The 26,518-nt window shown below is 41.1% G+C and overlaps 1 protein-coding gene across 1 annotated transcript in view; it reads right to left on the bottom strand.

Annotated features, from left to right (window-relative positions):
- Nucleotides 1–5,608: 5,608 nt before the first annotated feature.
- The window catches only part of RELN (reelin), a gene marked incomplete at both ends in the record, with an annotated part of 285,441 nt that continues 264,531 nt past the window's right edge, over nucleotides 5,609–26,518 (bottom strand). The window contains 11 exons of the mRNA XM_080343887.1: nucleotides 5,609–5,705; nucleotides 16,620–16,718; nucleotides 17,121–17,318; nucleotides 18,334–18,553; nucleotides 19,430–19,587; nucleotides 19,928–20,089; nucleotides 20,914–20,987; nucleotides 22,774–22,949; nucleotides 23,631–23,873; nucleotides 24,297–24,403; nucleotides 25,456–25,631. Coding sequence (XP_080200013.1) covers nucleotides 5,609–5,705; nucleotides 16,620–16,718; nucleotides 17,121–17,318; nucleotides 18,334–18,553; nucleotides 19,430–19,587; nucleotides 19,928–20,089; nucleotides 20,914–20,987; nucleotides 22,774–22,949; nucleotides 23,631–23,873; nucleotides 24,297–24,403; nucleotides 25,456–25,631 — 1,710 coding nt within the window. The remainder of the gene's footprint in view (nucleotides 5,706–16,619; nucleotides 16,719–17,120; nucleotides 17,319–18,333; nucleotides 18,554–19,429; nucleotides 19,588–19,927; nucleotides 20,090–20,913; nucleotides 20,988–22,773; nucleotides 22,950–23,630; nucleotides 23,874–24,296; nucleotides 24,404–25,455; nucleotides 25,632–26,518) is intronic.

Here is a 26,518-nt window from a genome sequence, read left to right on the forward strand (position 1 = left end):
ATTTATTTAGGCACGCAAAGGATACAGAGGTATCAGTTTCCTTGTGAATACGTAGGAATTAGTTGTGAAATATCTTCACAGATCTCCCTTTTCAGTCCTTGATGTATAAATATTTTCCAACATAATTAAAGGTCTCTCTCTTGCCCAGGAGAAAATGTTTTCCCACCTCTCAGATTCTTAGAGATTTGTTTTTGTATCTAGAACTGGTAGGAAAAAAAACATTTGGAAGTTCTTATACATTAATACTATAAAAAAAATTGTAAACCTGCTGTTTACTGTTGCAATGTATTAATTTGAAAACCTTAAATGATTCCTTAGTGTGGTAGCACTTGTTAGAGTCTAAGAGTAACCTAAGTAAAATTTAAAAGAATTCAGACTGAAGTACAGTACTCAGTATTGTCAAACTGAGAAATTTTGATGTCAAAACATTTCAGAAGTTGTACCTTAAATAAGAGGTTTGTTACAACTGGTCTTCTGCCTAATAGGGTGTTACTTCGGGAAAGACATCTTTCTCATATAGATTTATTTATCCAAAAAGGTGGTCTTTTTTCTCAACTTGGGCATCTGTAGCTTCTGTTAGAATTAATTACCTTATGAAGGTGTTGAGTCACCACTGATGTACTGAAATGCTTTATGACCAGCAAAGCAGATATCGCAGTAACATACTACAGACAGAGCTGTGCTTATCCACCCTGTGCAAAGAGGAGGGAGAGGAGAAAGTCTGAAACAAACATGGGAATTTCCTGCTAGAAAAATCCACAAAGGTATAAATCATTTTGAATGGTACAGTAATCCACCCTGGGGATTTTGTTACACTAATTGTGTCAATGGTTGTATTTAAATATATGAACTGCAGCTGGTTTTGATTTCTTGCGTGCATTGTAGCATGACCCACTGGGAAGGCTGATAGTTCTTTTTGTTGCTTCTTTCCAGCATTGTCTAAAATGGTAAAAGATGCAGCAGTTCTTCAGCTCTGAGAGAAGGGCAGGAATTAATACAGCGCTGAACTCAGTAGGAACAGGATGAAAAGAGGGCTTTTAGTCAAAACAAAAAAAAAGGGAGGGGGAGTTTATACAGAATAAACAATATGGACAATTGGAGATAATTAAAAAAACTCCTGTGGAGGATTACTGAGGGAAATTAGTTAATGGCACACACACCACTGGAGTTGTGTCATGACAGTGTCATCATGACTGTGGGCTCGTCTGGCTCACAGGGGATGGAGCAGCAGAAGCTGTTGCTCTCCAGCAGCACAAGGAAAGCTCTGAGGCACCTTCAAAAGCCAGACCCAGCACTTGCAGCTGGTTAGAGCTCCCATCATCCTGCTGGTTAGTGCTCAACCTCCTCAAACAGCTGCTGACAGTGAGGATGGGTGCGGGGGTGGGCTGAGGGGCTGGGAAGTGGGCAGGCTTCTGATACTTGTCTCATTGGCATGGACATCCCATACGGAACATCCCAAACTAGCAAACTGGGTCAGCTGAATTGAGACATGGGGAAGAAAAAGCAACAGTCATAAAACACCAGTAACACAGAAGAACACTAGGCAGTTTGCCCACGTGTCACCCATACACCTTTTGCAGCTGCTTATCTCTCTGTCATTTCTTCCAGGAGCAGATCCACCGCCCGCGGATGGTAGGTGCTCCATTTGCTCCTTCACAGGAGATGTGCTGCAAGCAGTCGTGTGGTGTCTGCTGCTCCAGGTTGCTAACAGCCCTTGAAGAGCTCTTTAGGGCCAGACTTAAGCTAGACAAGCCCTTTTGCTGATCTCATTTGGTGCTGAGGCTCCCTCACCAGCTCAGGATTAAGGTAGCTCTCCTCTACAACTAGCTTGTTCCAGTTACTGTCATGTTGTGTTGAGTTGTGTTTAGTTAAGCCTCGCTACAGAGCTGAACTGAGGGAGGTTTGTCTGCTGTACCTTGCTGTTTGTGCATCCGTCAGCGGGGCTTTCAGAGCCTCACACAGGCTTTCTGCTTTGATGATAACCAAACCCCATTCCCCACTGATGGATAACTGATGAGATGATGCAGTGGCAGCATTTCCACCCAGTGACATTTGCCCTGAAATGTTAGCAAGTAAATAAAACATAGATCCATGTTTATGGCTGTTGTCATGTATTTTTTGAAATGTTTTCGTTTTAAGCCTAAACAAACTGTCTCTGGAAGCTTGTGTTTCAAGGGTCTTGTTTTTGCTGCTGTGCTCTGCAATCTTTCCAACTTGTTTACAGTCTGTATTTAAGTGAAGGGCTCAAGAGCTGACATCTGCTGTCTACCAGCACTGACAGCCAGATATATATTTACTGTGTTTTACCATAAACACTTCTATTGATATAGTGCAGAATGGCATTTTTTTTTAAAAAAAGCTTTACACTGTGCTGGTACCTTTTACCTTCTGCTGGTACCTCTTTGGCAATGTCTTGTCCTTGATTGTATTTGCTGTGTTACTTCATTTCTACCCATTTCTCTGAATTGTCAGGTTCATGTGAAGCCTTATTCCTCCCACTAAGGTAATGTTATGAGAAGAACATTTAGGCAAAATTAGGAGAACTTCAGGTTTTGGTTGTTCCAGGAACTCCAGCAGAACAGAGCTTTGTCTTCCTGTACTTTTATTTCATTTCTCTCCTTATTTTCCTGGAACGTGGGTTGGAAAGCTGATAGGAGAAATGAGGAAGACTATAAGGCATGCTGAAAGCATTGGTTTTCATTCTTATGCCTGCCAAATTTTTATATCACTAGATAAGCTTATTAGTACATTTTATAGCACCATCACTGCCTTATTGCCATTGATTATGTGCTGTGTCACAGCACATAATGATGTTTTAACAGCTATTTAATGTCAGATGACTCATTGTTTTCAGTCATATGGGAGGAAAAATAAAATAGTACATACCCTGGGCATGCTGTATGTGTGCGCTACCTTGTGTGCTGGAGGAATGGAAAAAAATGTAAGGAAGTACTTCCTGGAATCTGGAAAGCATAAATGACAACATCACTGGGGAATCCACCCAAGGGGATGATTTTCTTGAGAAAAGCCTATGTGCAGTTTGTTTTGAGTTCTGGTGAAATGTGTTTGGGGATTACATACATTATTAAAAGGAAATAAATATAATTGTGAAAAGCAGCTTCTCTGATTATACTGGTCTCTACCTGGAAAGAGAAATCAGATTAAGTGCCTCATTGTATCTGAAGTCTTTGAAATAAAGTAATTCCCTAGCAAGACACTAGCTGCACACTCATTTTAGATTGAAATATCACCCATCTATTGACATATTAGGGCAAATAAAATAATCTTTAAAAATAGGAGTGTTTATATCTTGTGTTTTTGTTTGTTCAATGGGTGAAACTTTTATTAAAATATTTTAAAATCTCTTGCCCAAACATTAAGCTATTACATCCTTTAATAACCTCATTTTTTCCCCTCCTGTTCTTTCTCTGAATAGATCCTTTATCTTGTTTCAATAACTGAAAGCACACACAAAATTCTCCAGAACAGTACAGCGAGTTTTCATCTGCAGGAGACTGGGCTGTTGCAGTAAGTTTCCAGGTTTGTCAGAGATCTGTTGCATAATTTTGACCAAGCCAAGGTTCTGATTAATTGGAGGCTGAATCACTTCCTTTTTTCTGTCACTGCTCAAGTACCTTTGACCAAAAACCTCTTAAAAATTAAGCACATTTTAGGTGGCTGAGAATGGATGTGTGACAAACACTATTCTGCTTCAGACCAGTATGTAGCTGTGAAGCCAGAAGTAGCTGTGCATGCTATAAAAGCATAGCAGGTTTTGTATACATGATGCTTCTCTCTGATGAGGAGCAGCTGAGGGAACTGGGTCTGTTCAGCCTGGAGAACCGAAGGCTGAGGGGAGACCTCATCACTGTTTACAACTACCTGAAAGGAGGTTGTAGCATGGAGTGTGTTGGTCTCTTTTCCCAAGTAGCAAGTGGTAGTACAAGAGGAAATGGCCTCAAGTTGTGCCAGGGAAGGTTCAGTTCGGACATTAGGAAACATTTTTTCATGGAAAGGGTTGTCAGGCATTGGAACAGGCTGTCCGGGGAAGTGGTTGAGTCATCTTTCCCAGAGGTGTTTAAAAAACGTGCAAATGAGGTTCTTAGGTACATGGTTTAGTGCTAGATTTAGGTTATGGTTGGACTCAATGATTTCAAGGGTCTCTTCCAACGAAAAAGATTTTATGTCATTAGGAAAAATCTCTTCACAGAAAGGGTTGTGAAGCACTGGAACAGGGTGCCCAGGGAAGTGGTTGAATCATCACCAGGTTCCTGCACTGTAGTCCTCAGAGCCTGGGAACACAGATTTACGCATCACATAGTGTGTTTGCAGATAAATACAAATGAGAGTGTGTATTGGTCTGTGGTCCCATTTCCTTCCTTGCAATAGGACCTCTTCCAACAACCGTGTTAAGCTTACAGGTGGAACTGGTTTGTGTTATTTGCAAAGTGCTGTTAAGTGTGATCTACTAAATATTAAAAAATACTATTGATGTTTGCATTAGAATCTAGGTATTTAGTAAAATAATTTGGTCTATGATTTCCTGTAAAGCCCGCATGGCTTGAAAAGTCTAACTTCGACATTCTTTGTTGATTATTTTTATTGAAGCATGGATCTTTGCCTTAGTTCACCATAAAGTGAAGCATTTTATTTATGATAATAGACAGTTTGGGGCTATAGGGGCATTATAACGTTGCTGGTGTAGATACAACTTTATCAGAAGATACAAACATGACCCGCAATAGAAACAAACACCAAAGAGAACACAATGAAACGTTCACTGTTTACAAATCACTTCATTACTACAGACACCAAATGGCAGTTACTGTAAGTAAATCAGTTGCAGAGAACTGACTACATTTAGACAGGGAATTGGGAACTTCTGTTTGGGGCTTCATCCACAACTCCTTAGTAGTAAAAAGTTTAATGTCAAGCATTCTTTTTTTATCCACAAAACAATGCTAACCAACAGACATATCAAAGAATAAAACCGAAGGATATCAACGCCTTTACAACTACTTTTGCAATTATCTTCTTGATTAGGTACTTTGATTTTTTATACATTTCGTCAGAAGGTAAATAGCCCAAAAATCAGCAGCAAAAATATTACAACAACAAAACAAGTAAATACAGTGCCAATGTGTCATGTTGAATACAAAGAGGACAAACAATGATAACTTAATCATATAAAATGACACAGAGCTGAAATACAGTGCACTTAAATACCTACGTGACAAAGAATGTTAAATTCTGTACTTAGTATGTAGGTTTTTGAAACATAAAATCTGAAAAGTCTTTGTGCTTAAACTTTTTTTCCTGTTAAACAGAATTAGTTGCTTACTTCCAATACTGCCACTGTAACTGATATTACAACAGATCACGATTTTCACAGACACGTCAACATTAAAACATTTACCTATGAGAAAATAAGTCACTTCTCATTAGTTCACAGTGCGAAAAAGTGGTGTACACTCTGTCTTGAGAAAGGCTTTCAGTTATTCATCCAGCCAGTCGCAGAATAGTCCTGATACCAGATGCAGTGCTAGTTTTAAAGAATGGAAAGCAACACATCACATGTTGGGAGGAAAAAAATAAATGTCTCGTTTCTTCATGGATATCGTCTAAGTGACCTTCGTCTTCTGTTGTAGAAATGCCTGAGCCCATGTTGCCGTGAAAAATTCATCATGTAATTTTGTTTGCGAGTGCTGTTAAAATCAAAGGGTGGAGGGAAAGAAGAGTGTAAGTTTCTTTTATATGTACTTAAATTCTTTCAGAGCAGTGAGCTAGTGGGAGAGATTCTTCTTTGTCCTTGCATGACCTTTTAAGCCCGTGTAAAGTGATATGAAGTGCACCCTTTGTAGAACAGCAAGGTACAAGGCAATTGAGAATCTGTCCCACTTTGCTTTTATTTACAATTCATTATCTTAGGGAAAGGTTAAGAACTTTCAGCTAATGAAAACTGGTGCTGCCTAGGGCCAGATTCACTAAAGCTGTATGCACTTCATACCCTCTCAATACAGGGCCTTTCTCTTCAGTGGTTTTATACTCCAGTTATCCTGTTTTCAAGCATTAGCTGCTTTATCTTGAGAACAGAAAAAAAGCTTTACTTCATTATCTTCCATTTTTACCCATATAGGAAGTGTAGTACAACACTTTATTCAGACTTAACGTTTCTTTCCCCTATACACCTCTATCCAAAATTAAAGTAAGACTTGGGAAATAAGCATCATCACATTGGGAGGAGACCAGGCAAGAGATACCCTGACTGCAGCCTAATTGAAGAAAGGACACTTGCTTGGAAGACCTACTTGGAGGACAAGACCTATCCTACCTGACATAGGTTTCTACTTCTCCCACTAAGGGAAGATGGAGCCATGAGAGGGCAGCGGTGGATGAGACTTTGGTACCTGAAACCAGTCTAACTCCCACGGGCTGGATCCCACCTTCAGTTTCCAAATTTCAGCAGCTTTGGAAATGAAGCTGTAATGTCTGTGATGCATCCTTGTGAGTCCACTTATGGCCCATACAGACTTGCATACACCTTGGAGAGAACTGCCTGTGCAGCACCACAGACCCTCTACATCCTCCTGCCTCTGCTGTGGCACAGGTCTGCAGAACAGCCACAGAGCTTTGCCTGGCTGTGCCTTTTCTTGGTTCACTTATATACATATTAATACATATCCAAACGGCTAGACATGCACACAAATAAAGGTCTATATAGATCTGCAGCCAAACTTCATTCAGAATTACGTGAGAATGAAGAGGTTTGTGAATTCTGAAGTTCTGATAAAGGCTGTGTGATATCATTCCTCTCAGATCTGCAACTTGCAGTGCACTTGGCCAGACATGGAAAGCAGCTGAGATGTTTCTATAAGAAACAGTGACTCTTGCACTCTGCACTGTGGAGTCGCAAGGTGTGGAAAAGACCTCTTAATTGGAAGAACTACTTTTAAAAATAAAAATAGTGCTGTCAAACTCTAGGCTTTAGAGCTACTTGACCCCTTTTCTCCACAGTGATAAATGGGATACAAGAGGTTGTCATAGATCCAGTCAGAGGATGCAGTTTCTGTAAGAGATCAGATCACAGCATTAACTGTGTAGACCCCAAGGACAACTCCAAGGAGTGTGAGGAGCTTCTCCCAGGAGGAACTGCTGGTGACTGCGTGGGCAAGTTTTCTTTTGGTTTCCAGGGGAAAGGGACTGCAAAGTTGTAGTGAATCTGTGCAGTCTCAGGCTAATTTCTGACTCCCTCACATAATCCTCTCTGCCTGCTTAGGACTTTGTGCTTCCTAGCTTTTCTTGCAGTAAGAGAAGGATGCCTAGCCTGAGTGTCTCTACTCCAAGGGACTGGATGTCACCAGGACCCTCCAAAACAAGAAGTCCATCAGAATTTAAAGGTTATCTCTGAAGTAAAGGCCTGCAGTGGACATTACAGTCAACAATTCTCCTGGTTTTGGGTGCAAGGCAGGTTTTCATTTGTGAGTTTTCTCTGTAAGAGGTAAATACTCATATTGTAATCAGTCATACTTTCCTCTCTAGTGCATAAGCTTATTTTTAGTGAATATGGCCCTTAGGAAAAAAGAATAATTGCATGCTTTACAAAATACGTCTGATTCTCCAGAGGCAAAGATAGATTTTGCTGTAGTATGCTAATTTATTCTAAAAAAATATGTAAACCAAAATTATGCCCTTTTCAACAGCTGATCTAGAACACGATTGACTAAACCAAACAAAAGCAGTTGTGTCAAAATGTGGGTTATAAACCCCTAAGCAAATACAAGTCACTTGGCTTCGCCCAGCTGCTGGTGGCAATGAAAGCAAACAGATCTACACTCAGCACAACTTCTGGCACTCCCGCAGTAAGGTAGAGCTCTAGAGCATTTGGCAATTGAGAGAGGGGTTAATGTTTGAGATTGACTTCCCCTGACTCCTTCAAGTGGAAGGGAAAGGTCTGTGCTGATTTGTAAGAGTTTTGTGTGAGAGAGTGGCAGCGGTGAGTTTATATAGTTTTAATGCCACTTGGTAGCTCAAGTGCAAAGAAGCACTGGAGATCAGTCTTTATTCTGGTCCTGTAGTCATCTCAGTAGAACATCAGGCCTCACTCCAATGCCAAGTGCCTCACTGAGGAAGGCAGGAGGGAAATCATGACTCCAAACCCACTCCTGAAAGTTGGTCATGAATACTGAAAGAGGCCCGAATCCTGCCTTCCCTTTAATTCCCATTGCCTGGAAAGTGGGTGGTTCCTTAGGCTCGGGGCCTTTAGGGCAACACTCCACATCTCAGGAGAGCATCCTAACCATGAAGTGGGGACTGAACACCTCTCTGCTGGGAGGAGGCTGCTCTGCAGCCAAAATACAGGGGACAGGGGCCTGGGAGAAAGCACTGCCCAACTTTGGGTGGCCTTGCTCTAGGTACATGGGACCAAACAGAACCTGTCAATGTGTTTGGCTGAAAAAAACCCCATTTCTATACTTGGTTAAATTTAGGACTGAGTTTGGCTGTGAGAGCCTCAGCCTAGGCAAGACTTGGACAGCCAGGGCACATGCTGATCTACAGTCCTTGGCCCAGGGGTCTTCATGTCCCCCCGTGTCCCTCTTGCCTTTCGTCAGTTCACGTTCAGCAACAGCTCAGCAAAGTTGCTCAGGACTCATTTTGGACACTGCTAGGTGCACCTGGGCTCTATTTCACTTCAAATGCCTGACCATTTTGTGTCTGCCTTAAAGTTTTGATGAAGATGTTGAAAACAATGAACAAAGAAAAAAGAACAACAAAAAGAAAGGAAAATAAAGAACTGAGAAAAGGAACAAAGAATGAGTTACCTAATAACTTAATAGAGATTTACCTTTTTCATGTTTATCGTTCTGTTTTGTTGTTTTATAAGATGATCAAGAAGTTACAAAGAAACATATATATATATATGTCTTAAACACCAGCGTAGTGCAGTGTGTGAAAAACAGGAGAAATCTTAAGTCTCAAGCATTAAATGCTTCTTTTTTTACTTGCACTGACATGGTTCAAACTTGTCCTCGCCAACATCTGAGATAGACTTCCAGCTACTGGTTGGATGCCACATAATAACTGCACTCCTGCTATAGAAAATGCCATGATTTTCACTCTTGCTGTAGGTAAATATGTATAATCTATATATTAATGTATTGTATCATATTGTATATTATGTATAGTCTGGCATCCACAAAATCAGGGTAGGAGGTATTGGTAGGAGGCAAACACTGTATAAGAGAGATCAATAGTGCTTTAAAACATCATGATAAGAATTCTATAATATAGTTTGCAGGAGTACTTATGTATTTCTTCCATTTAGTGGATTTAAGAATGCTTTCAGTGCTATGAAAAATTTCATTTGTATTTTCTCAGGCTGAGAAAAGGCTTTACCATACGTTTGCTGATGTTTTCTTGTTCAGAGCACCCAAAATGTGCTGGACTATATTAGGAATAGACCTCTCCTTCCACAGTGCAGGGTGCAGAAGGAACTTTTGTTTGGGTATCAGCAGCAACTTGGAGGCTGCTTTGTAAGTGCGTAGTGGACTGGCCAGCATCTGCTGAGCCTTCTGCCTGTTCTGTGCATTCACTGAACCACCCGCGGATCAGAAAAGTACAGATCCAAAATAGTTATTTGTGTATTGCTGATGGAGCAAAAAGCAAAAAAGGCAATTAATAGGAGCAACCACTGCATAATCTGTACACTGCATAATTGGCGTAATCTGATTTTAGTGCATTATTAAATAGAAGATAATAGTGCTCCTATTTATGTAGGAAACCCTAAATAACTTTCCAGTGAAGTCCCTGGAGTTATACTAGTTACATGAAAACAATATGCAGCCAATACAGAAGAACAAAATTATGTCTATGGCATGTTCAATAAATACCTACAATAAAGCAGTTTATGAGAAGGAGTCTCTCTGGGTATTTAGTCTTTGATAGTACATTCTGGCTATTGCATGCTTCCTACAGCACAGTCTGAACGGCAAGTCTGCAATTTAAAATTTATGAAAATAGAATGGAGCCAAATGGAATGAAAAATATGCAGAAAAAAAATATACTGGCATCGTTCATCATTTCTATATTTTTATTTTAATTGACAGGGCGTAATAGGAACTGAATAGAAACAAAAATATTTGGATAACAAAATGAAACATGAACAAATCCTCAGAAAACAGCAAAGGCATGCCTCACAGGACTAGGCTAGGGGTAAATTTTGAGACTGAATTACAAATGCTGTTAGGAGGGTACTGTGAAAAAGTGATGTGCTCTGACTGAAGTCCTGATGGCTTCTATCCATGACGAACGTTCTTTGGCTCTAGTGGGGTCAAGATTTGAACCCAGAGCTCAGTAACTCTGCTGGTTAGTGATGTCTATTAACTGCAGAGGCACAAAGCAGCAGAGTCACAAGAAACAAAAGAACTACCTGTGTGTCTAAGGGGCACACATGGCTGTGCCACTGTGCAGATTCACTGATGTAGGCTGTCTGGCTGTGGCTTCAGCTCTGCGGTCATTAATTATGGAAAAAAGTGGGAATTCCCTCTTGGAAATGAGCGGTCGCCCATGCTGGGTGCCCTGGGTGGCCTCTACTGGCAGGTCTCATTGCACCACAGGAGGAGAAGAAAAGGAAGGAGAAGAAGGAGAAGGAGAAGGAGAAGGAGAAGGAGAAGGAGAAGGAGAAGGAGAAGGAGAAGGAGAAGGAGAAGGAGAAGTCCTTCTCACCACAGGCTCAGTGAAATCCCCACCGTGGTGTGGGGTGAGCTGCCCAACACTTTCTGCTGGGTTTAGCTTCCCCCAGCACTCCCTGGGGAATTGCTGCAGGATCAGAGCCCTCAAGAGCTATGTGGCACATCTCAGAGGATGCACATTATTTTCCACCAACCCATCATTGACAAAACTTTGTGAAAGAGCTGTAGCTGTAACAGAAACATACATTTGATATTGATTCAGGGAAAGCACTTACCTTATTCTAGTGTAAAACCAATGACAGCAAACAATGAAATACAACACAAGTTAGAAAATGCCTTTCAATGCATGCAGCACTGTGATTAGTCATAAAACCCTGATGAGGTTTAGAGGCAATATAGGATTTTTCATCTCTTTTGAAAATAAAAATTGAACAAATTATTTCCTGATATTTTCAAATCAATGTTTATATTTTTATTTTCTATAAAATTCAGCATGCACTTTTTAGAAACATAATAAAAATAGCATAAAAGCACAGACTACATCATAAAATTTGGCATAAATGTTGTGAATATTCAGATAATTACCTAATGTTTTAAATATTTCTGTTCTTTATTATAAATATGTTGATACTTTAATTTAAATACATTTTTCAAATCATTGCTTTTTACTAAAAAGCTGAAGCAGATTAAAATGGTTTTCTACATGAAGATTCATTGTTTGAGCTGGACTATATAATTTGTATTTTAATGTTGCAAAATAAGGATAAACATTCTTTGCACCAAATGCAACATAAGTTCTCACTAAATCATTTGTGCCAAAAATGAGAAAGTATCTTGACAATGAAGAGCATGGGGTGATGGCTATGGAGGGATCTGTTCTGTTATCCAACAGTTAACCATAAAACAGTGGGTGGGGATGATATTTCTTGCATTCCTTACAAAAGTCAAATTCCCTTGGATCTCATAACGAGTTTTGGGGTGCAAAGAAAGCAACGTCAGACCCTTAGTGTTCACCTTATTGTTACACTTTAGTTCTCAATACCTTTAACCAGAGTTGAATTTATGAGAGGTCAATAAGGGCCCACCCCGTACCCATAGAAATGGCAGTTCCAAATGCACATGCAAAGAAGTGTGTGGTGTCTGTGTGGCAGACAGGCTGAGCGCTGTGCTTCCAGAGAAAAACAAGGTGCAAATGAAATGCAAGTTGGACATGGGCTCTTCTGAGGGCAGAAGTACTGAGGCACTGAAAAGTGCTCCTTAAGTCTGGGCTAAAATACTTTTTCATCCTAAGAAGAGCCACATGGAATATGTGGGAGTTGTGCCCGAAGCTTTCTTTACAAATGGAGAGGAAAAATGCTGCACTAATGAGGAATAATTTGCACTAGCTTTAAAAGGAACTGGACAACTTCATATAATGACTAAAATCCTCTCTCCACCACAGGACAGGAGGAAATCATTTAAATAAGTTGATAAGTGGTTAGTTGGCAAGACCAATTTGATGTATAACATATTCAAAGCAGGTATTGCATTTCACCTGTTTGAAAGAGGTGCTCACTTTGAGCACCATTTGCAGCTGCATCATATCCTTAATGATACTGCTTTTTAATGAGTGATTCAGGTAATTTATTTAGAAGCGGAATGATCCTGAGGGACATACAAAAGCACCAGCCTTTGGCCTTCCTTATCACCATCAGGTATTTTGCATGCATGTATAATCTGGAGGTTAATTTTTTTCCCCAGCAAACTACCTCGGGAGCAAAAAGGAAACAAAGAAATTATATCCTGAAAATGTGTTTGCTGGTAAGAGGATAATGGCCCTGGACTCAGAAATCAATTAGACTGAACAGAGTGTTGTGCATCAGCTGTAAGTGGTACCTGTGCTATGACTTGGCAGCTGGGCCTGTGACAGAATTAATTTCAAATCTTTGGATTACTGAGAAGTATTGAGCCATGAAAGCAGGTATTCACTGATTTGTCTCTGGGGTGAACACTGTAGGGAGGAGCAGGGACATCCCCCATATTGGATGGGAAATAAAATCAGGACAATATTTGTAGCACCTAGGGCATCTCTTTGCCAGCCTGCGGGGTAGTGGAGGAAACGAGACATGTAGAAAGCCAGGAATTTCTCTACATCCCAAACCACATCTCCTAGCATAGGTTGGCTTCTTGGTATAACTCCACATGGGCTAGAGGCTCACCTGCTGTGGGTGCATGGGTCACAAACAAGCAGGAAGATCTAAGACTTAAACCAGTGCAGATAATTTTGATGGTGCCCAGAGAGGTGTGGGGCCTCTCATTCATGTGGGCAATGGAGTGCAAGGAGACCAAGCACAGACTGCATTATACATGGACCATCAGCTGGTCCTGCAGCCAGGGATACTCATGGCTTACTGAGAGAAGGTCAGAGTGCCAGCAGGAATTACTTTCAATTCAGGAGGCACAAATATTTCCTACGGTATCTTTGCTTTGGGAAGAACAAGCAGAAACCTACTGATGCTGCAATGACTTCCCAGAGATTTAATGGAAAGAGGTAATGCCAGCACCTTGGTGAATGGTTTCAGTTCAGGCCCGACATTTCTGCAGCCATGGCAGAGGGCCCTGTGTTGCTGTCAATCGTGGAGTTCTCCTCTGACAACCTCAATGGAGGGACAGAGCACCCGAGGGACACTGCCTCCTCACCCCTCGCTGGAGAGCTGCCCAATGGCTTGTTCTCCCCAGGGGCAGGCAGGGTTTCTATGCCTTTCATTGGAAAATGAAGGCATATCAGGAATGAAAGCTACGTCCTATCCCTAGTATTCATGGTATGAATCCTGGTAGCCCTGGTGTGTGCAGGATCATCCACAGGGTTAGTGCTACCAGACAGGGATCCAGGCTCCTTTCTGTATGTCTGGAAGTGCTCTGTGGAGGTGTCTTCACCAAGTGCCTTCATTATTCTGCAGGTGAAGAAGCTGAAGTGCTGGGGGGCAAAGGGACCAGTGCAAGGTGGCAGAGTGAAACAGCAGAGCTACAGGAAAACCCAGATGGGAGTATCTATTGACAAAGAAAAGCATGCTTCCCTTCAGAAAGCCTTCATTAAACCCTTTGTGTGTTAACTGCATATAAAATTTAAGAGGCCTACAGAATATCTTAAAGAATTAGAAGGCGCAGATAGAACTTAAGCAAAACAGAGGGGTCAAAGCCACCTGTCAGGTTTGGGCACATGCCGGCCTATGAACCAGATGCACCACAGCACATAATTTTCCTCTTCTGAGAGCAACAAGTCTCAAGAGTTGTAGCTAGCAGGGGCTGGACCTCCATGTCTGGCCCTTGGGAAATACACTGCCATGGCGCTGCCTTGTACTTGCCAAGGGAGAAACCTGTCTGGCTTGGTCTGTCTTCCCCTGTGAGTTGTACCAGGTGTCACTTGAACAAATGGAAACTCTCTGTCTCTACTGTGATATTTTAGCCTATGCTCAGAAGAGTCTTAAAGCTCTTTAACAGTAGAAAAAGAAGAGAAGGGAGAAGACACTGTCTGCCCACCTGGTTTCTTCTCTAGGCAAGGTGTGATTACTTGGTATAGCATTTCTGTTGTTGTCTCCATTCTATCACAATGTATCTCATATGACTGGGAGGAGTGGCTGACAGGCCAGAAGGCTGTGCTGCCATCCAGCGAGACCTGGACAAACTGGAGAGTTGGGCAGGGAATAATCTAATGGAATTTAACAAGGGAAAGTGTAGAGTCCTGCGTCTGGGCAGGAACAACCCCAGGTTCCAGTATCGGTTGGGAAATTACATATTAGAGAGCAGTGTAGGGGAAAGGGACCTGGCGGTCCTGGTGGACAACAGGATGACCATGAGGCAGCACTGTGCCCTTGTGGCCAGGAAGGCCACTGGCATCCTGGGGTGTATTAGAAGGGGGGTGGTCAGTAGGTCAGAGAGGTTCTCCTGCCCCTCTACTCCGCCCTGGTGAGACCACACCTGGAATATTGTGTCCAGTTCTGTGCCCCTCAGTTCCAGAAGCACAGGGAACTGCTGGAGAGGGTCCAGCGTAGGGCAACAAAGATGATTAAGGGAGTGGAGCACCTCCCTTATGAGGAGAGGCTGAGGGAGCTGGGTCTCTTTAGTTTGGAGCAGAGGAGACTGAGGGGTGACTTTATTAATGTTTATAAATATATAAAGGGTGAGTGTCACAAGGATGGAGCCAGGCTCTTCTCGGTGGCAAACAATGATAGGACAAGGGGTAATGGGATCAAGCTGGAACACAAGAGGTTCCACTTAAATTTGAGAAAAAACTTCTTCTCAGTAAGGGTGACAGACACTGGAACAGGCTGCCCAGGAGGGTTGTGGAGTCTCCTTCTCTGGAGACATTCAAAACCCGCCTGGACATGTTCCTGTGTGACCTCACCTAGGCGTTCCTGCTCCAGCAGGGGGATTGGTCTGGATGATCTTTTGAGGTCCCTTCCAATCCCAAACATACTGTGTGATACTGTGTGTGTGACTTCTCACCACTCAACTTGTGTGTCTAGTCTATAGCCTGGCAGATCTCATTGTCAAGGAAGTTCTCCAGAATTCAGCCCAAGATTCCCTTTTAAAAGATCTGTCCTGTTCCTACTCATACTCCTTCATTCAATGCTTGGATTGATGGATAATATTATATTATTTTCTTTTTCAACATTAATTAATTAATTCATTATTTATTTATTTATTTATTGGCAGAAAGGCATGGGTATATTTCAGAACTACCAGTTCCCTCTTCCACAGTTTTCTAATCATTGTGAACCTCCTGCAGGTTCATACCCTTTCATATCTTTCCTGATGCAGCATTGTACAGTCATTGGTTAACTAAACCAGGAATCACATCCGTCCCTCTGTTCCTTCAAGCTTTAAGCTTAATGTTATGGAAGCAGAGCCCAGCAAGGTGTGTAAAAGCAGCAGAGCGTGTACAGTTATTTGGTGTTGGGACTAATTTGGTTTGGGGTTGATATGAGTGCCATGCAAGCTGGTGCTTCTTGGTGGAAAGAACAGGGCTAACTAGCAATCAGATCACTTTGCTACTCTTACAAAACATTACTTGCAGTGTCTCTGCTATTTCAGAAACCTCACGGTTATAATTAAACAGTCTGGAGGTTATCCAAGCCTAATTTCTTCATTGTTGGTTTTTAAATTGTTCAATAAAAGGAATGCTTGAACCTATCTATGGAGCAGGCACGCCTCTCTCTGCCAACCATTGTCAGCGATGAGCTCCCGCCCGTGAAGCCACTAGCATTTCACTTCTACTGGAACTAAATTGTTAGAGAAAAAGCAGGTCATCTCTTCGTGATGTGACACCGGAAAAACGGGTTAGCTGCCCATCTCAAGAATGGGAGAATCAGGAGGGTGCAGACACTTGGTAAAATCTTGACAAGGGGATGAATATAGAGCTCGGACCATAGGAACCTGATATAGTGAACCCTGTTTTTGAACAGTATCCTTCTTACTAAAAAAAGGAAATGAATAAGGCGTTAGTTGCTAACGTAAATTTTTCAGAGGCACAACAACATTACTTTGTGCAAAGATCAATACAGCAGACTCTTTAGTACCTTCAAAAGGAAATAAATCAGCCTTAATGGCAGCACAGCGTTGAACGGGAATAACCTTTCTTACGTCTCAGCACAGTGTTTTTTTCACAGTCATTGCTGCATTACAGGACAGCACCAATACTTGGTGTTGATAATGCCCCACTTTCCCTCCTGCATTTCTGCACGATGCACAACATGCACCCCTGCTGTGCCACTTATTTCGTGGCCTTCTTAACCGCTGACGGTTGCCGTCAGGGCAGAGCATTAGCAAAGACTGGTTCTCAAAGGTTTCCCTGGGCCACAGTGCTTCTTACTGAGCTTAACAGTTGTGCCATGCTGAAGGAATTTCAGTGCTTTCTGACATGGGGTGGGGTGAGGTGAAGCTGATACTCACAGGACAACTTCTACGTGGTCCAAAGCCCACTGATCATGACCTGTTCCGTTGTGACGGGGCTGCCACCAGCGCAGTAAGACTCCTTTCATTCGTGCCTCCCTGTTGTCACAAACACAAGAGCCTGTGAGAGCTCCAGACCACTGGTGGTTTGCACATCCCTATCTACCCCCAACAGGAGCTGAGAGCAACGTTGAAGTGTTATTTCTGCATCCCTGAACATCAACACACCATCCATATGCAACATTTGATGGTGAAAAATGCACACAGATGAGAAGGATTTTTTTCCCCTCTCGTATCTTTAAAACAAGTATTCTGTTTTTCTTTCAAGTAAACAGATAAACACTCTGCTGGAATTTCTTAATCAGCCTTCTCCTTAAATTTTATTCTTTGTTTACCCTCTCCTCAGCCTTTTTTCTTGCACAGTAATGCAAGTGTAGATTCTTTCTTAGCAGAAATATATCTTGTGAACTTAGAGGTAATGGAATGTGGCTGGGTACTCACAGGGGAACGTTATAAGACACTCTTTGGGCTTGTATAAAGTCCTTTGGCTGATGCTGTGCAATTACTTGCCATGTAATTCCATTATTTACACTGTATTGGAGGAGCACTGCCTTGTCTACAGTGTTAGGATCACTCAGATTGGTATTGCAGCTGTCTGTTTGTGAAATACTTCCAATTTGCAAAACAAACATGATTTTGCTGTAAAACAAAGAGAGAAAAGCTGTTTTCAATATGCAAAAAGTATTCAAACAGGAACAATAGAATTTCCCGGTTTATTGCAGTTACCTTATTAAAACTTTGAGCATCTTCAAGAATCTTTACTTTTAGCATGCAAAATAAACTGTTCTCACATCTCTAAAACTCAGCTTCCCTTTCAAAGTAATAGTTTACAGTGTGTTACATATTGCCATATAGTTGGAGGTAATAGATTCAGTTTTACAATGTATCTGCACAGAATTGAGATACATAAACAGTATAAACGTGAAAATGAGCTTATGAAAAGCTAAAAAAGGACAAGTGAAGGTTCAATATAATAAAGTGCCTAAAAGATTTCTGTATTCTACCTAGGTGTTCAAATAAGAAATGAAGAGCCTGATTTATATCTGGCCCATTTGGCAATTCATCCTGTTTCTAATTTTGCTTTAGATAACTACATGTAAACCAGTCCAGAAAGCTGTCACTCTGTTAAGAGCCAGCACAGGCTGGTTGCATTTGTTTTACCATGGCCAAAGAAGCTCAATAGATGAAAAAGATACTCCTGCTCATTGCCAGGTGAATATAATTCTATCTGACAACTGAAATGGGAAAATGAGTCTGTAATTACTAATAGCATCTTTAGCCATGACCATCATGAGAGCACAAACAAACATGGGATTTGTCCCATCAGACCAGGCACTGGTCCACACAGTCTGGCATCCAGCCTTTGCCAAGGGCTTCATTGTCAGTGCTGGCTTACCAGATAGAGCTCAGCTGGGCAAGACAAAAACATCTGACCTTTTCATCTGACATCGCTTCCTTCTCACTCTCCATCTCCCATATGGAAGCCACAAAGTATTTTGCCAACCCTAATGTTTATTTGCTGGCCACATCTGACTGCACGGCAGAGCCAGGTCAGTCCATCCTCATCAATACTGGTCCCCATGACTGTGTGTGGTATAAAGAGTTTCCTTTCTCATGAGCTGCGAAAAGAGCGTTTTTTGGCTCAAAGTATTACCTTGCTCGGGTGAGATCCAGAGGCTTAGTCACAGCTTGTCTTACTTGACATCCATTAAAATAGAGCGAATCTCCATGGGCATAGGGTGCCAGCTGTCCACATCCATTCCCTATCACTCCTCCCTGAATAGTGTCCCAGTTTATTTCAGTGACTCTTTCAGATTCAAAATTATCTTTAATATAACTGGGGAGGTCATGGCTAAAAATAGAGCAGTCATCACCTAAAAATGACACAGTGAAGTTATAAACCACACAAAAATCAAAAGAATTGAGAAAATTGAGTTACAGTTCATTGTAATTCCATTCAAGGTCGTGGCCCAATATACAGTGTGACTACAGCTGAATATATATTACTATATACTACTGCTGAATATATTTCAGCAGATCTATTAGTAACATGCACGTTGCTGTAGAACATTCATTTTTAGAAAACTGAGGCTGTGAGGTTTTTTTTTTTTACAGCAGTATAACTCCAAGAACTGCAATAGGGTTTCTCCTATTTTGCATTGATGCCAATACAAGAAACCTCAAATTGCTGTTTGAAGGGAAATGTATCTAAAACAGGCAAGGGTTCCGATATTATGAAGTTATGTCCTGGAAGACACTGGCTCCACTCCCAGAAAGCACTTATAATTTAGTGAGGACACTCAAGTACTGTTAGACATGTGCTTAGCTGCACTGTGAGATAAGGGCAGAGCACTCTGTCCTGGTGGGGCACAGAACTGAGTCCCTTAGAGGGGCCAGTCACCAACATCTGGATCCCATGCACACATCCTCTGGGAGTGGGTGCACCCTTGGATGGAGTACAGGGGTGGAAGCCATTTCTGGGTAAGCCAATAGCCACATTTTGCCTTGGGTGAAGGCTGAATGGGCTTTACATACAGCACCAGAGAGCAGAGACTACTGATCCAGTCCAGAAAGAGTAAAGGGAGGGAAGAGCTGTTATTTGCAGCTCTGTCAAATTGTTAATTTAGAATTTGTTATTCAAGCATTCCAGTGATGAATTTAGACATAATACATCACTTCGCCTTTTTGTTTAATTTTGAGCTAGGTTAGACTGTAGCAGATGCATAAGAAATAAATTGAAGAAATGAAACCTTGGTATCCTTCATCACAAATGCAAATGGCTCCAGTCGTGCAATATCCGTGGCCACTGCAGAGCTTAGGACATGCTTCCCCGATGTACACGTGGTCGATTGCCCAACTTTGCTTCTCTAGTTCTTCTCCCTTTTGAATCCACCTGAACTGAGTTGCACTGCAAATACCAAAATCCAAACACTGTATTATGATATCTAGCAATTAAGCAGATCAGTACAGTGATATTCAAATACACCAGCAGCAGATGTAACAAAAAATGTTGTGTGAAGCGGTTATCACTTCAATAACTGGGAAGACCTACCCTGAATGAGTGGCTGCTACATCGTTGGCAGTAGGCACTTCTGGTAACAAAAAGCTTCCTCAAAAACATTATATGTAAGATCTAAATCCAGCGATAAAGAGTCATTTTTAATTCACCATTTGTTCCAAGTGAACAGTGCCAGGAAGACAGCTGACATTTTATAGGCCCACAGTGAACTGACCTTGCAGTAACCTACCTGGATGAGACATGATCAGGCAGCTGGATCGTTATTCTTCTCCACATGGAGCTGTTAACAGAGTTATAGATGGTAGCTTCATGGAATTGGAAAGGAGAACAGCCAATGCTATTAGATGAGGAAGGAAGACAGTGTGTCTGGACGAGCTGCCATGAGTCTGTCCTGTAGGAAACAAACAAAAAAATGTTTTAGAACAACTGAAAGAATGATAGAAGGGAAACCGGTAATTTCTGAGGATCATGGCATTGCCTATCTTGCTAAACAAACCCAAGAGATTGTCAGCAATAGTTTCCATGCTCTGTAGCCACAAATAGACATGAGGTGAGAGGCTGAAGTGTTGGTGCAGCCAGGGAGGACTTTCCAGCACCAGGTTTGAGGCTGTGGATCCCTTGGGAGGGTACACACAGCAGAGAGCTCCTCTGGCTCAGCATGACAGAAGGATTTATTTAGGAGTCTGCTCCTTAGTCTTTCTCTTACAGTGTTGAGAAGAGTCCCAACCAAATTTGCTCCATGTTTACCCACAGTCATTTGAGCACAGGAATATACCTTTGCTTCTACAAATTATGATCCATTACTACACTACAGCACAGGAGAGTGTTATTAATTGTTTGCTAGTTAAAGACCAAATTGGAGTTAAGTAACTCGCACTTCATTACAGCTTCGTCCTAAATATGTGGTCCTGTATCATACTAAAATAACAGTTTCCTACAAATGCGGTTTTCTGCTACCACATTTTTAACAAGAACATGCTCATGACTGTAACCGCAAGCTCAGTGCCATGAATCTATCAACATCTGGGCAAGATTATAAAGAGAATTTATGGGAGTTATGTAGACAAATCCCAGTGCTTGTACACAGGCTTTGTTCAGATCCTGTTACAGGATGAACAGCAAAGTAATTACTTTAATAAATAAAAGCTCTCTAGGTATTTAACATCATACTTTTTTTCTTTTTTTTTAATGTCTGTGTATTCTGAGGTCATTTACCTGGCATCCTTTGTATACTCCAGCATCACAGAGTGGAGGTCCCCACATGAATTTGCCTCACAGCCAACCACGATCTACAGCACAAATAAAATTGGCTGCTATAACAAGTCAGGTAGACATTTAATATGATATATAATGAAGTCTTGCTCTCCTTTTTTTTTTCTTTATGAGTTATATAATGAAATTTCCAACTTAGGTTTTAAACAAAATCAATCGAAAGTGGAAGGAAAACAAAAGACTCAGTACTTCAGGTACTGCTTATACTTAATGAATTTTACTTCATTGCTACTTTTATTTTCAAGCAGAATCTTAACACTGTGCTCCTAAAGTTCATATTAAATATCTGAACAAACATTGCTCCTGAAACACAAATATATGGTAGAAAGTGAAGTACCAATCTATGTATTAATTACCTATGAAATTTATTGATCATAATGATAAGCATGTGGGTATAAACCTCAAGTCAATCTAATTTAAGAACGGGATTATTCTGAATATTTAAAACAATAAACATATTTGTGTCAGAGTGGAAATATTACAGTACCCGATGTACAGTACTGAACAGATAACAAAAAGATAAATTTTAAGACCTTCAAAACCAAGTGGCAGCCATGCATTAGAGCTGAATACTTAGTTTAGAAACAAAATCTTTGCAGTGACTGGTGAAGGAAAAGGAGGAGAGACTGAGCAGACAAAACTTTGCAATGCGAATTTAGTAGTACGAACTGTTAAATGCTGATGAGTTATCATTATTGAGGAGGAGGGGCAGGCGCTGATCTCTTCTCTTTAGTGACCAATGACAGAATCCGAGGGAATGGCAGGAAGATGTGCCAGGGGAGGTTTAGGTTGGGCATTAGGAAAAGGTTCTTCCCCCAGAGGGTGCTGGAGCACTGGAACAGGCTCCCCAGGGAGGTGTCACGGCCCCAAGCCTGACAGTGTTCACAAAGAGACTGGACAACACCCTCAGACACATGGTGTGAACTGTGGGGTTGTCATACGCAGGGACAGGACTCAATGATCCTTGTGGGTCCCTTCCAACTCAGAACATTCTATGATGCTATCCTAATTTTGGCCTTAAAATAGAGGAAAAAGATGATAGCCTGGTAAAATAAGCAGCTGGGGCGTGTATTTTCATTCAGTAGTAAAAAGCATATCAGGGTCCTTTTTTATATCATTCCTTCGAAGGTGACATCTATGTGAGTGAGGGAAGTGGTGCTTTAGGGATTATATTAGACAGTCAATATAGAATAGGCAACGATGTTGAGAAAAGGTGAAAATATTGATTAGTGGAAGATGGAGAATTCTGGAACTGTTTTGTCAAACAGAAGAGCAAGAAAAAAAACATAACAAGGAAACAGATTACTATTTTGATAACCCTGCTTTCACATTACTTCCTGTCTTATTTAAGATATGGTGCTTGGGGAAGGGCCTAGAACATTTCTGGACAACAAATACATGTTGCCTTTCCACGTGCAACTCTTCTCCAGTCTGCCCTGTCCTTGCCTTTTCTACTTATTCAGGAGTTAGGGGAAAATGACATATTCTGCATGCTGTGTATTCTCAACTTAGAAAATAAGCCCTACTGTATCTGATGATCGAGTAATGGATTAGACTTCAGTCACTCTCAGTAACCCCCAAAACATACAGACAGTCAGAATAATCTGACATATAACATTGATGCAACCTTTCCCATTCCCATTACCTATATGTCAGAATTTCCTTTAAATTATAATAAAAAGTAGTTTCTTAGTTATTTATCCAACTGGGCATCCTAGTTGGAAGAAGAATAATTTCTGGAGACACATTAGATGATTTTTAATTGCATATTTTAGAGAGAGAGAGAGAGAGAACATTTCTTACTTTAAACTGCATCATGTATCCTGGCTGTATAATGAGCTCCCTGGAGGACAGGATGTTGTGTGTTTTGTCCTTTTTCTTATTTGGCCAGTAGAGATGGAATGATGGGTTTCCACAGAACCCTGCAGTCCTGACTGCATTAGGATAGAAACTCCAGTTTTCTTCATGAGAGGTGCCTTCTGTTAAGATGAGTTAAATAAAATTACCGCATTGTCTCAGTAAACATCAACGCTTAGTAATGAATCCACAGTATCACTAGATACAGTACTTTAGTGATATAAACACTAAATCTATGCTGTCATGGTGCACAGTGAGCAAGCTACTAACAGATGTAATGTTAGATATTCCATCCCTGGAGACATCCAAGGCCAGGCTGGACAGGGCTCTGAACAACCTGATCTGGTTGAAGATGTCCCTGCTTATTCGCTGGGGGCTTGGACTAGATGAGCTTTGAAGGTCCCTTCCAACCCGAACTATTCTATGATTCTATTATAACAAATACAACAGCTCCAGAGAGGTAAATGTTTAAATAATAGTACTTTCAAAAAATATGATTACATAAAACTTTACTAATGGGAATTTAAATGAAATTAGTTGGACTGAAATAAAAGTTTTTGCTTTTCTAATGGGTGTACACATATATCTACATACATATCTGAATATACGTGTATATATATATATATATATATATATATATTTACACACCCCTACTAGTAGCAGGAAGAATAGCATACAAACAGCATTAGTCTACAAAACAAAAAATATGCAGAGTTAAAAAAAAGGTGTGCTTGCAAGCTCACAGGGTTTATCTTTGATAAGATAGTGCCAGACAACAGATCAGACGTCACAGCCTGTCTTACCATCATCAAACGTATCCACCAGCTGGCTGGGGTTGATCTCTGCTCCCCCGATCAGGATATTGTCCAGCGCCCACTGCGCCCGATCGGGGCCCGGGACCACGATGCCGTTGCTGATGGTGAAAGGCTGCCACCAGCGCAAGCGGGTTGTGTTGGTCAGAGCGTGCTCAGGGAGGAGGATGTAGTCGTGCCTGACTGAGATGTATTTTTGGTAATCCATCTCATGAAGCAAAGTCCAGGATATCCCTAGAATGAAAAGATGCAGGTTTGGTAATAAAAACAACTGTATGAGAGAATATTCTAAAAGACTAAAGGAAGGTAATAGGAAATAAAAAATAATACCTATGGACTTCTGATAGACAAATCTTAACTTCTAAGGGTAGGTTGGTAATTGTTACTCATTGCAAGAGTAAACTTGTAGTTGTGTAAAGGAATCAAATTGGCTGGCAGCCACTGACTACTGAAATCAGGCAGGAGGATTACAGAGAACTGAGCACCAGATGGAAATTTTAGATGGGAAAAAAAAAACCAAAACAACTTTACAAAAATAAATTTACAATTAAAAATTGTTGTATTATTTTGGATCTCTCTGACAACTTCTTAGATATTTACAGTACTCGAATACAGAAAAAAGGCTGTAGCTTAGATGAAACTACAAGATATACTTGCCTCCATCAATGGAATAATCTAGCAGCACTCCCTCCTTTCTGCAAGTTGGTCTGTGGCATGTTGTCATGTTGTTTTCACTCCCAATTCTCCCCCAGTACTGTAGAAATCTAAGAGGAAGTGTATAAGTTTACATCTGTTAAACGTCTGCACAAATTGCGAGGTTTGCTTTCTGTTAGCAGATGTACTGAAAATGTTCAAAATGCCAGCATTTTTAAGCAAGTAACATTGATATACAAGTAGAACAAAGTTTTCCAAAAATATTGCATAGTAATTCCCATAGGAACCTCATTAAATTAATCAGTCCTGCCCCTGGGGGTGACTAACCACTTGCAATGGTGTGGGCTGGGGAGGGACAGTCCTGGAGCAGCTTTGCTAACAATTCCCTGGGAAAAAAACCCAAAACGTAACTCAACACTGGAACAAGAAACAAGGTGTCCAGAGAGACTGTGGGATCTCTGTCCATGGAGGTTTTCAAGACCCAATGAGTAAAAGCCCTGAGCAACCTGGTCTGAAATCAGTGTTGAACTGGCTTTGAGCATCAGGTTGGACTAGACACCCGCTAAGGTCCCTTCCTTCCTGAAACATTATGTGATTCAGTGAATTCTTGCTGAATTACAGAAGGGTGTGTGAGTTCATTGAAGCCATACAGCCAAGGGACAGTGATGCTGAAGTTGTCTTCTAAGTGATGTTCTTAGCTTGTCTAAACTGACATAATTTCTCTGCTTTCCAGCTCAGTCATCCTTTTCTATGGCATGTGAGTGCAGTGGGTCTCGTGCAGACACCCAGGAGAGGACAACCAGCAGACATGATGTTCTGAACTCAGTGGGAGACCCAGCTGATGCCTCCAGAAGGGGTGACAGCGGTATCTTGCCTCTTTGCAGAACAGGTGTTGCTGACTTCAGGACATTCCTGGGGAAGGGGACCTGCTGCCTCACTGGGGCATGGCAGACCCTTTCCACTGTGCTTTGAGAGCCTTGCTCTCTGTCACTCATCTGAAAGCATCAGTGCCCTGAGAATCATAATCTAAGTAGAGTCTACCCGAGATAACACTTTGCTTGTAGTGGCCAAGGAATCCCTAGGGCTACAAGCTGTACTGCCTGCTGCTTTTGTCAGCGTTTAACAGAGTTCCCCATTAAAATGACAAGGAAATATGACCTACTTTGCCCCCCGCAGGTCCAGATCTTGAGTGACAGCCTGCCTCACAGTTGCACCTCCAAAATACAGAGTTGTGTCTTCTGCGAGAATCCCACACTCAGTACAGGTATTTCCGCCTTCTAAGGACATCCATACATCTGGTTTAATTTCTTCATTGTCAAAGCGCTCTTTCAGGAAAGTCTGTAAGTAAGGGATTTAACAGGTAATTATGATCTTAAGCCTTTCTGATAAGCACAGCTGGAACTGACCAAAACATGTTTGAAGGGCTCATGTTTTCAGGGTGACTAAACATAATCACTTTTGCCTGCACATTTTGCCACTTGAACTGAATTGGCTAATTGTGAAAATATGTTAGTGCTAGATTTTAACATATTTGGGAGGTAATGCAGCATACTAGAATTTGCATGTGCAAATGAATGGGAATAATTCATAATTGTGGTTATTTAAGATTGTGTAACACCACATAGTACCTATTTAGTATGTATGGGAGAAATTGCTGCTCTGTACTTTTTCCCCAGCAAAACCAGTACTGCAATGAAGTTTTAGGGTTATTGTAGTGAATAAGCATCTATGCAACTGTCTGCACAAATATTTGCAGTAAAAACCATCTAGAATATATCTCTGATCTCCAATTACCTCCAGGTGCTCAGTAAAAGCAATGCCATGAGTGAAATCCTGGCCTTAAGGACATAGTAGTAAAACTCCCCTAAAATTGCTAGGATTTTATCCCAAATGTCTTTAATGTGAAGAATACATTACTAATTAAAATTTGCATAGAGATAGTGATATTTTTTCACGTAATTAGTATCTCAGTTGAAAACCAGAAGATTATAATAATTCAAATTACATGAATAATTGTATTAGGTAAAAAGCTCTATTCTGTTAAAACAGAATGCTGCTTGTTTCTGCAGAGCATGTACCTATTCTGTTCTTATCTGATGTTGGAAAAAATGAGATGCACTGAGATGTACTGCATTTTAAACTGATTTGGGGTTCCTTACATATTCTTTTCTAAACATGTTAAGTTTTTAAAAAATGTTAACTTTTAATTTAGAGATATCTAACTA

The sequence above is a fragment of the Nesoenas mayeri genome, assembly GCF_963082525.1.
Source record: "Nesoenas mayeri genome assembly, chromosome: 1".
In the NCBI taxonomy this organism is placed as follows: domain Eukaryota; kingdom Metazoa; phylum Chordata; class Aves; order Columbiformes; family Columbidae; genus Nesoenas; species Nesoenas mayeri.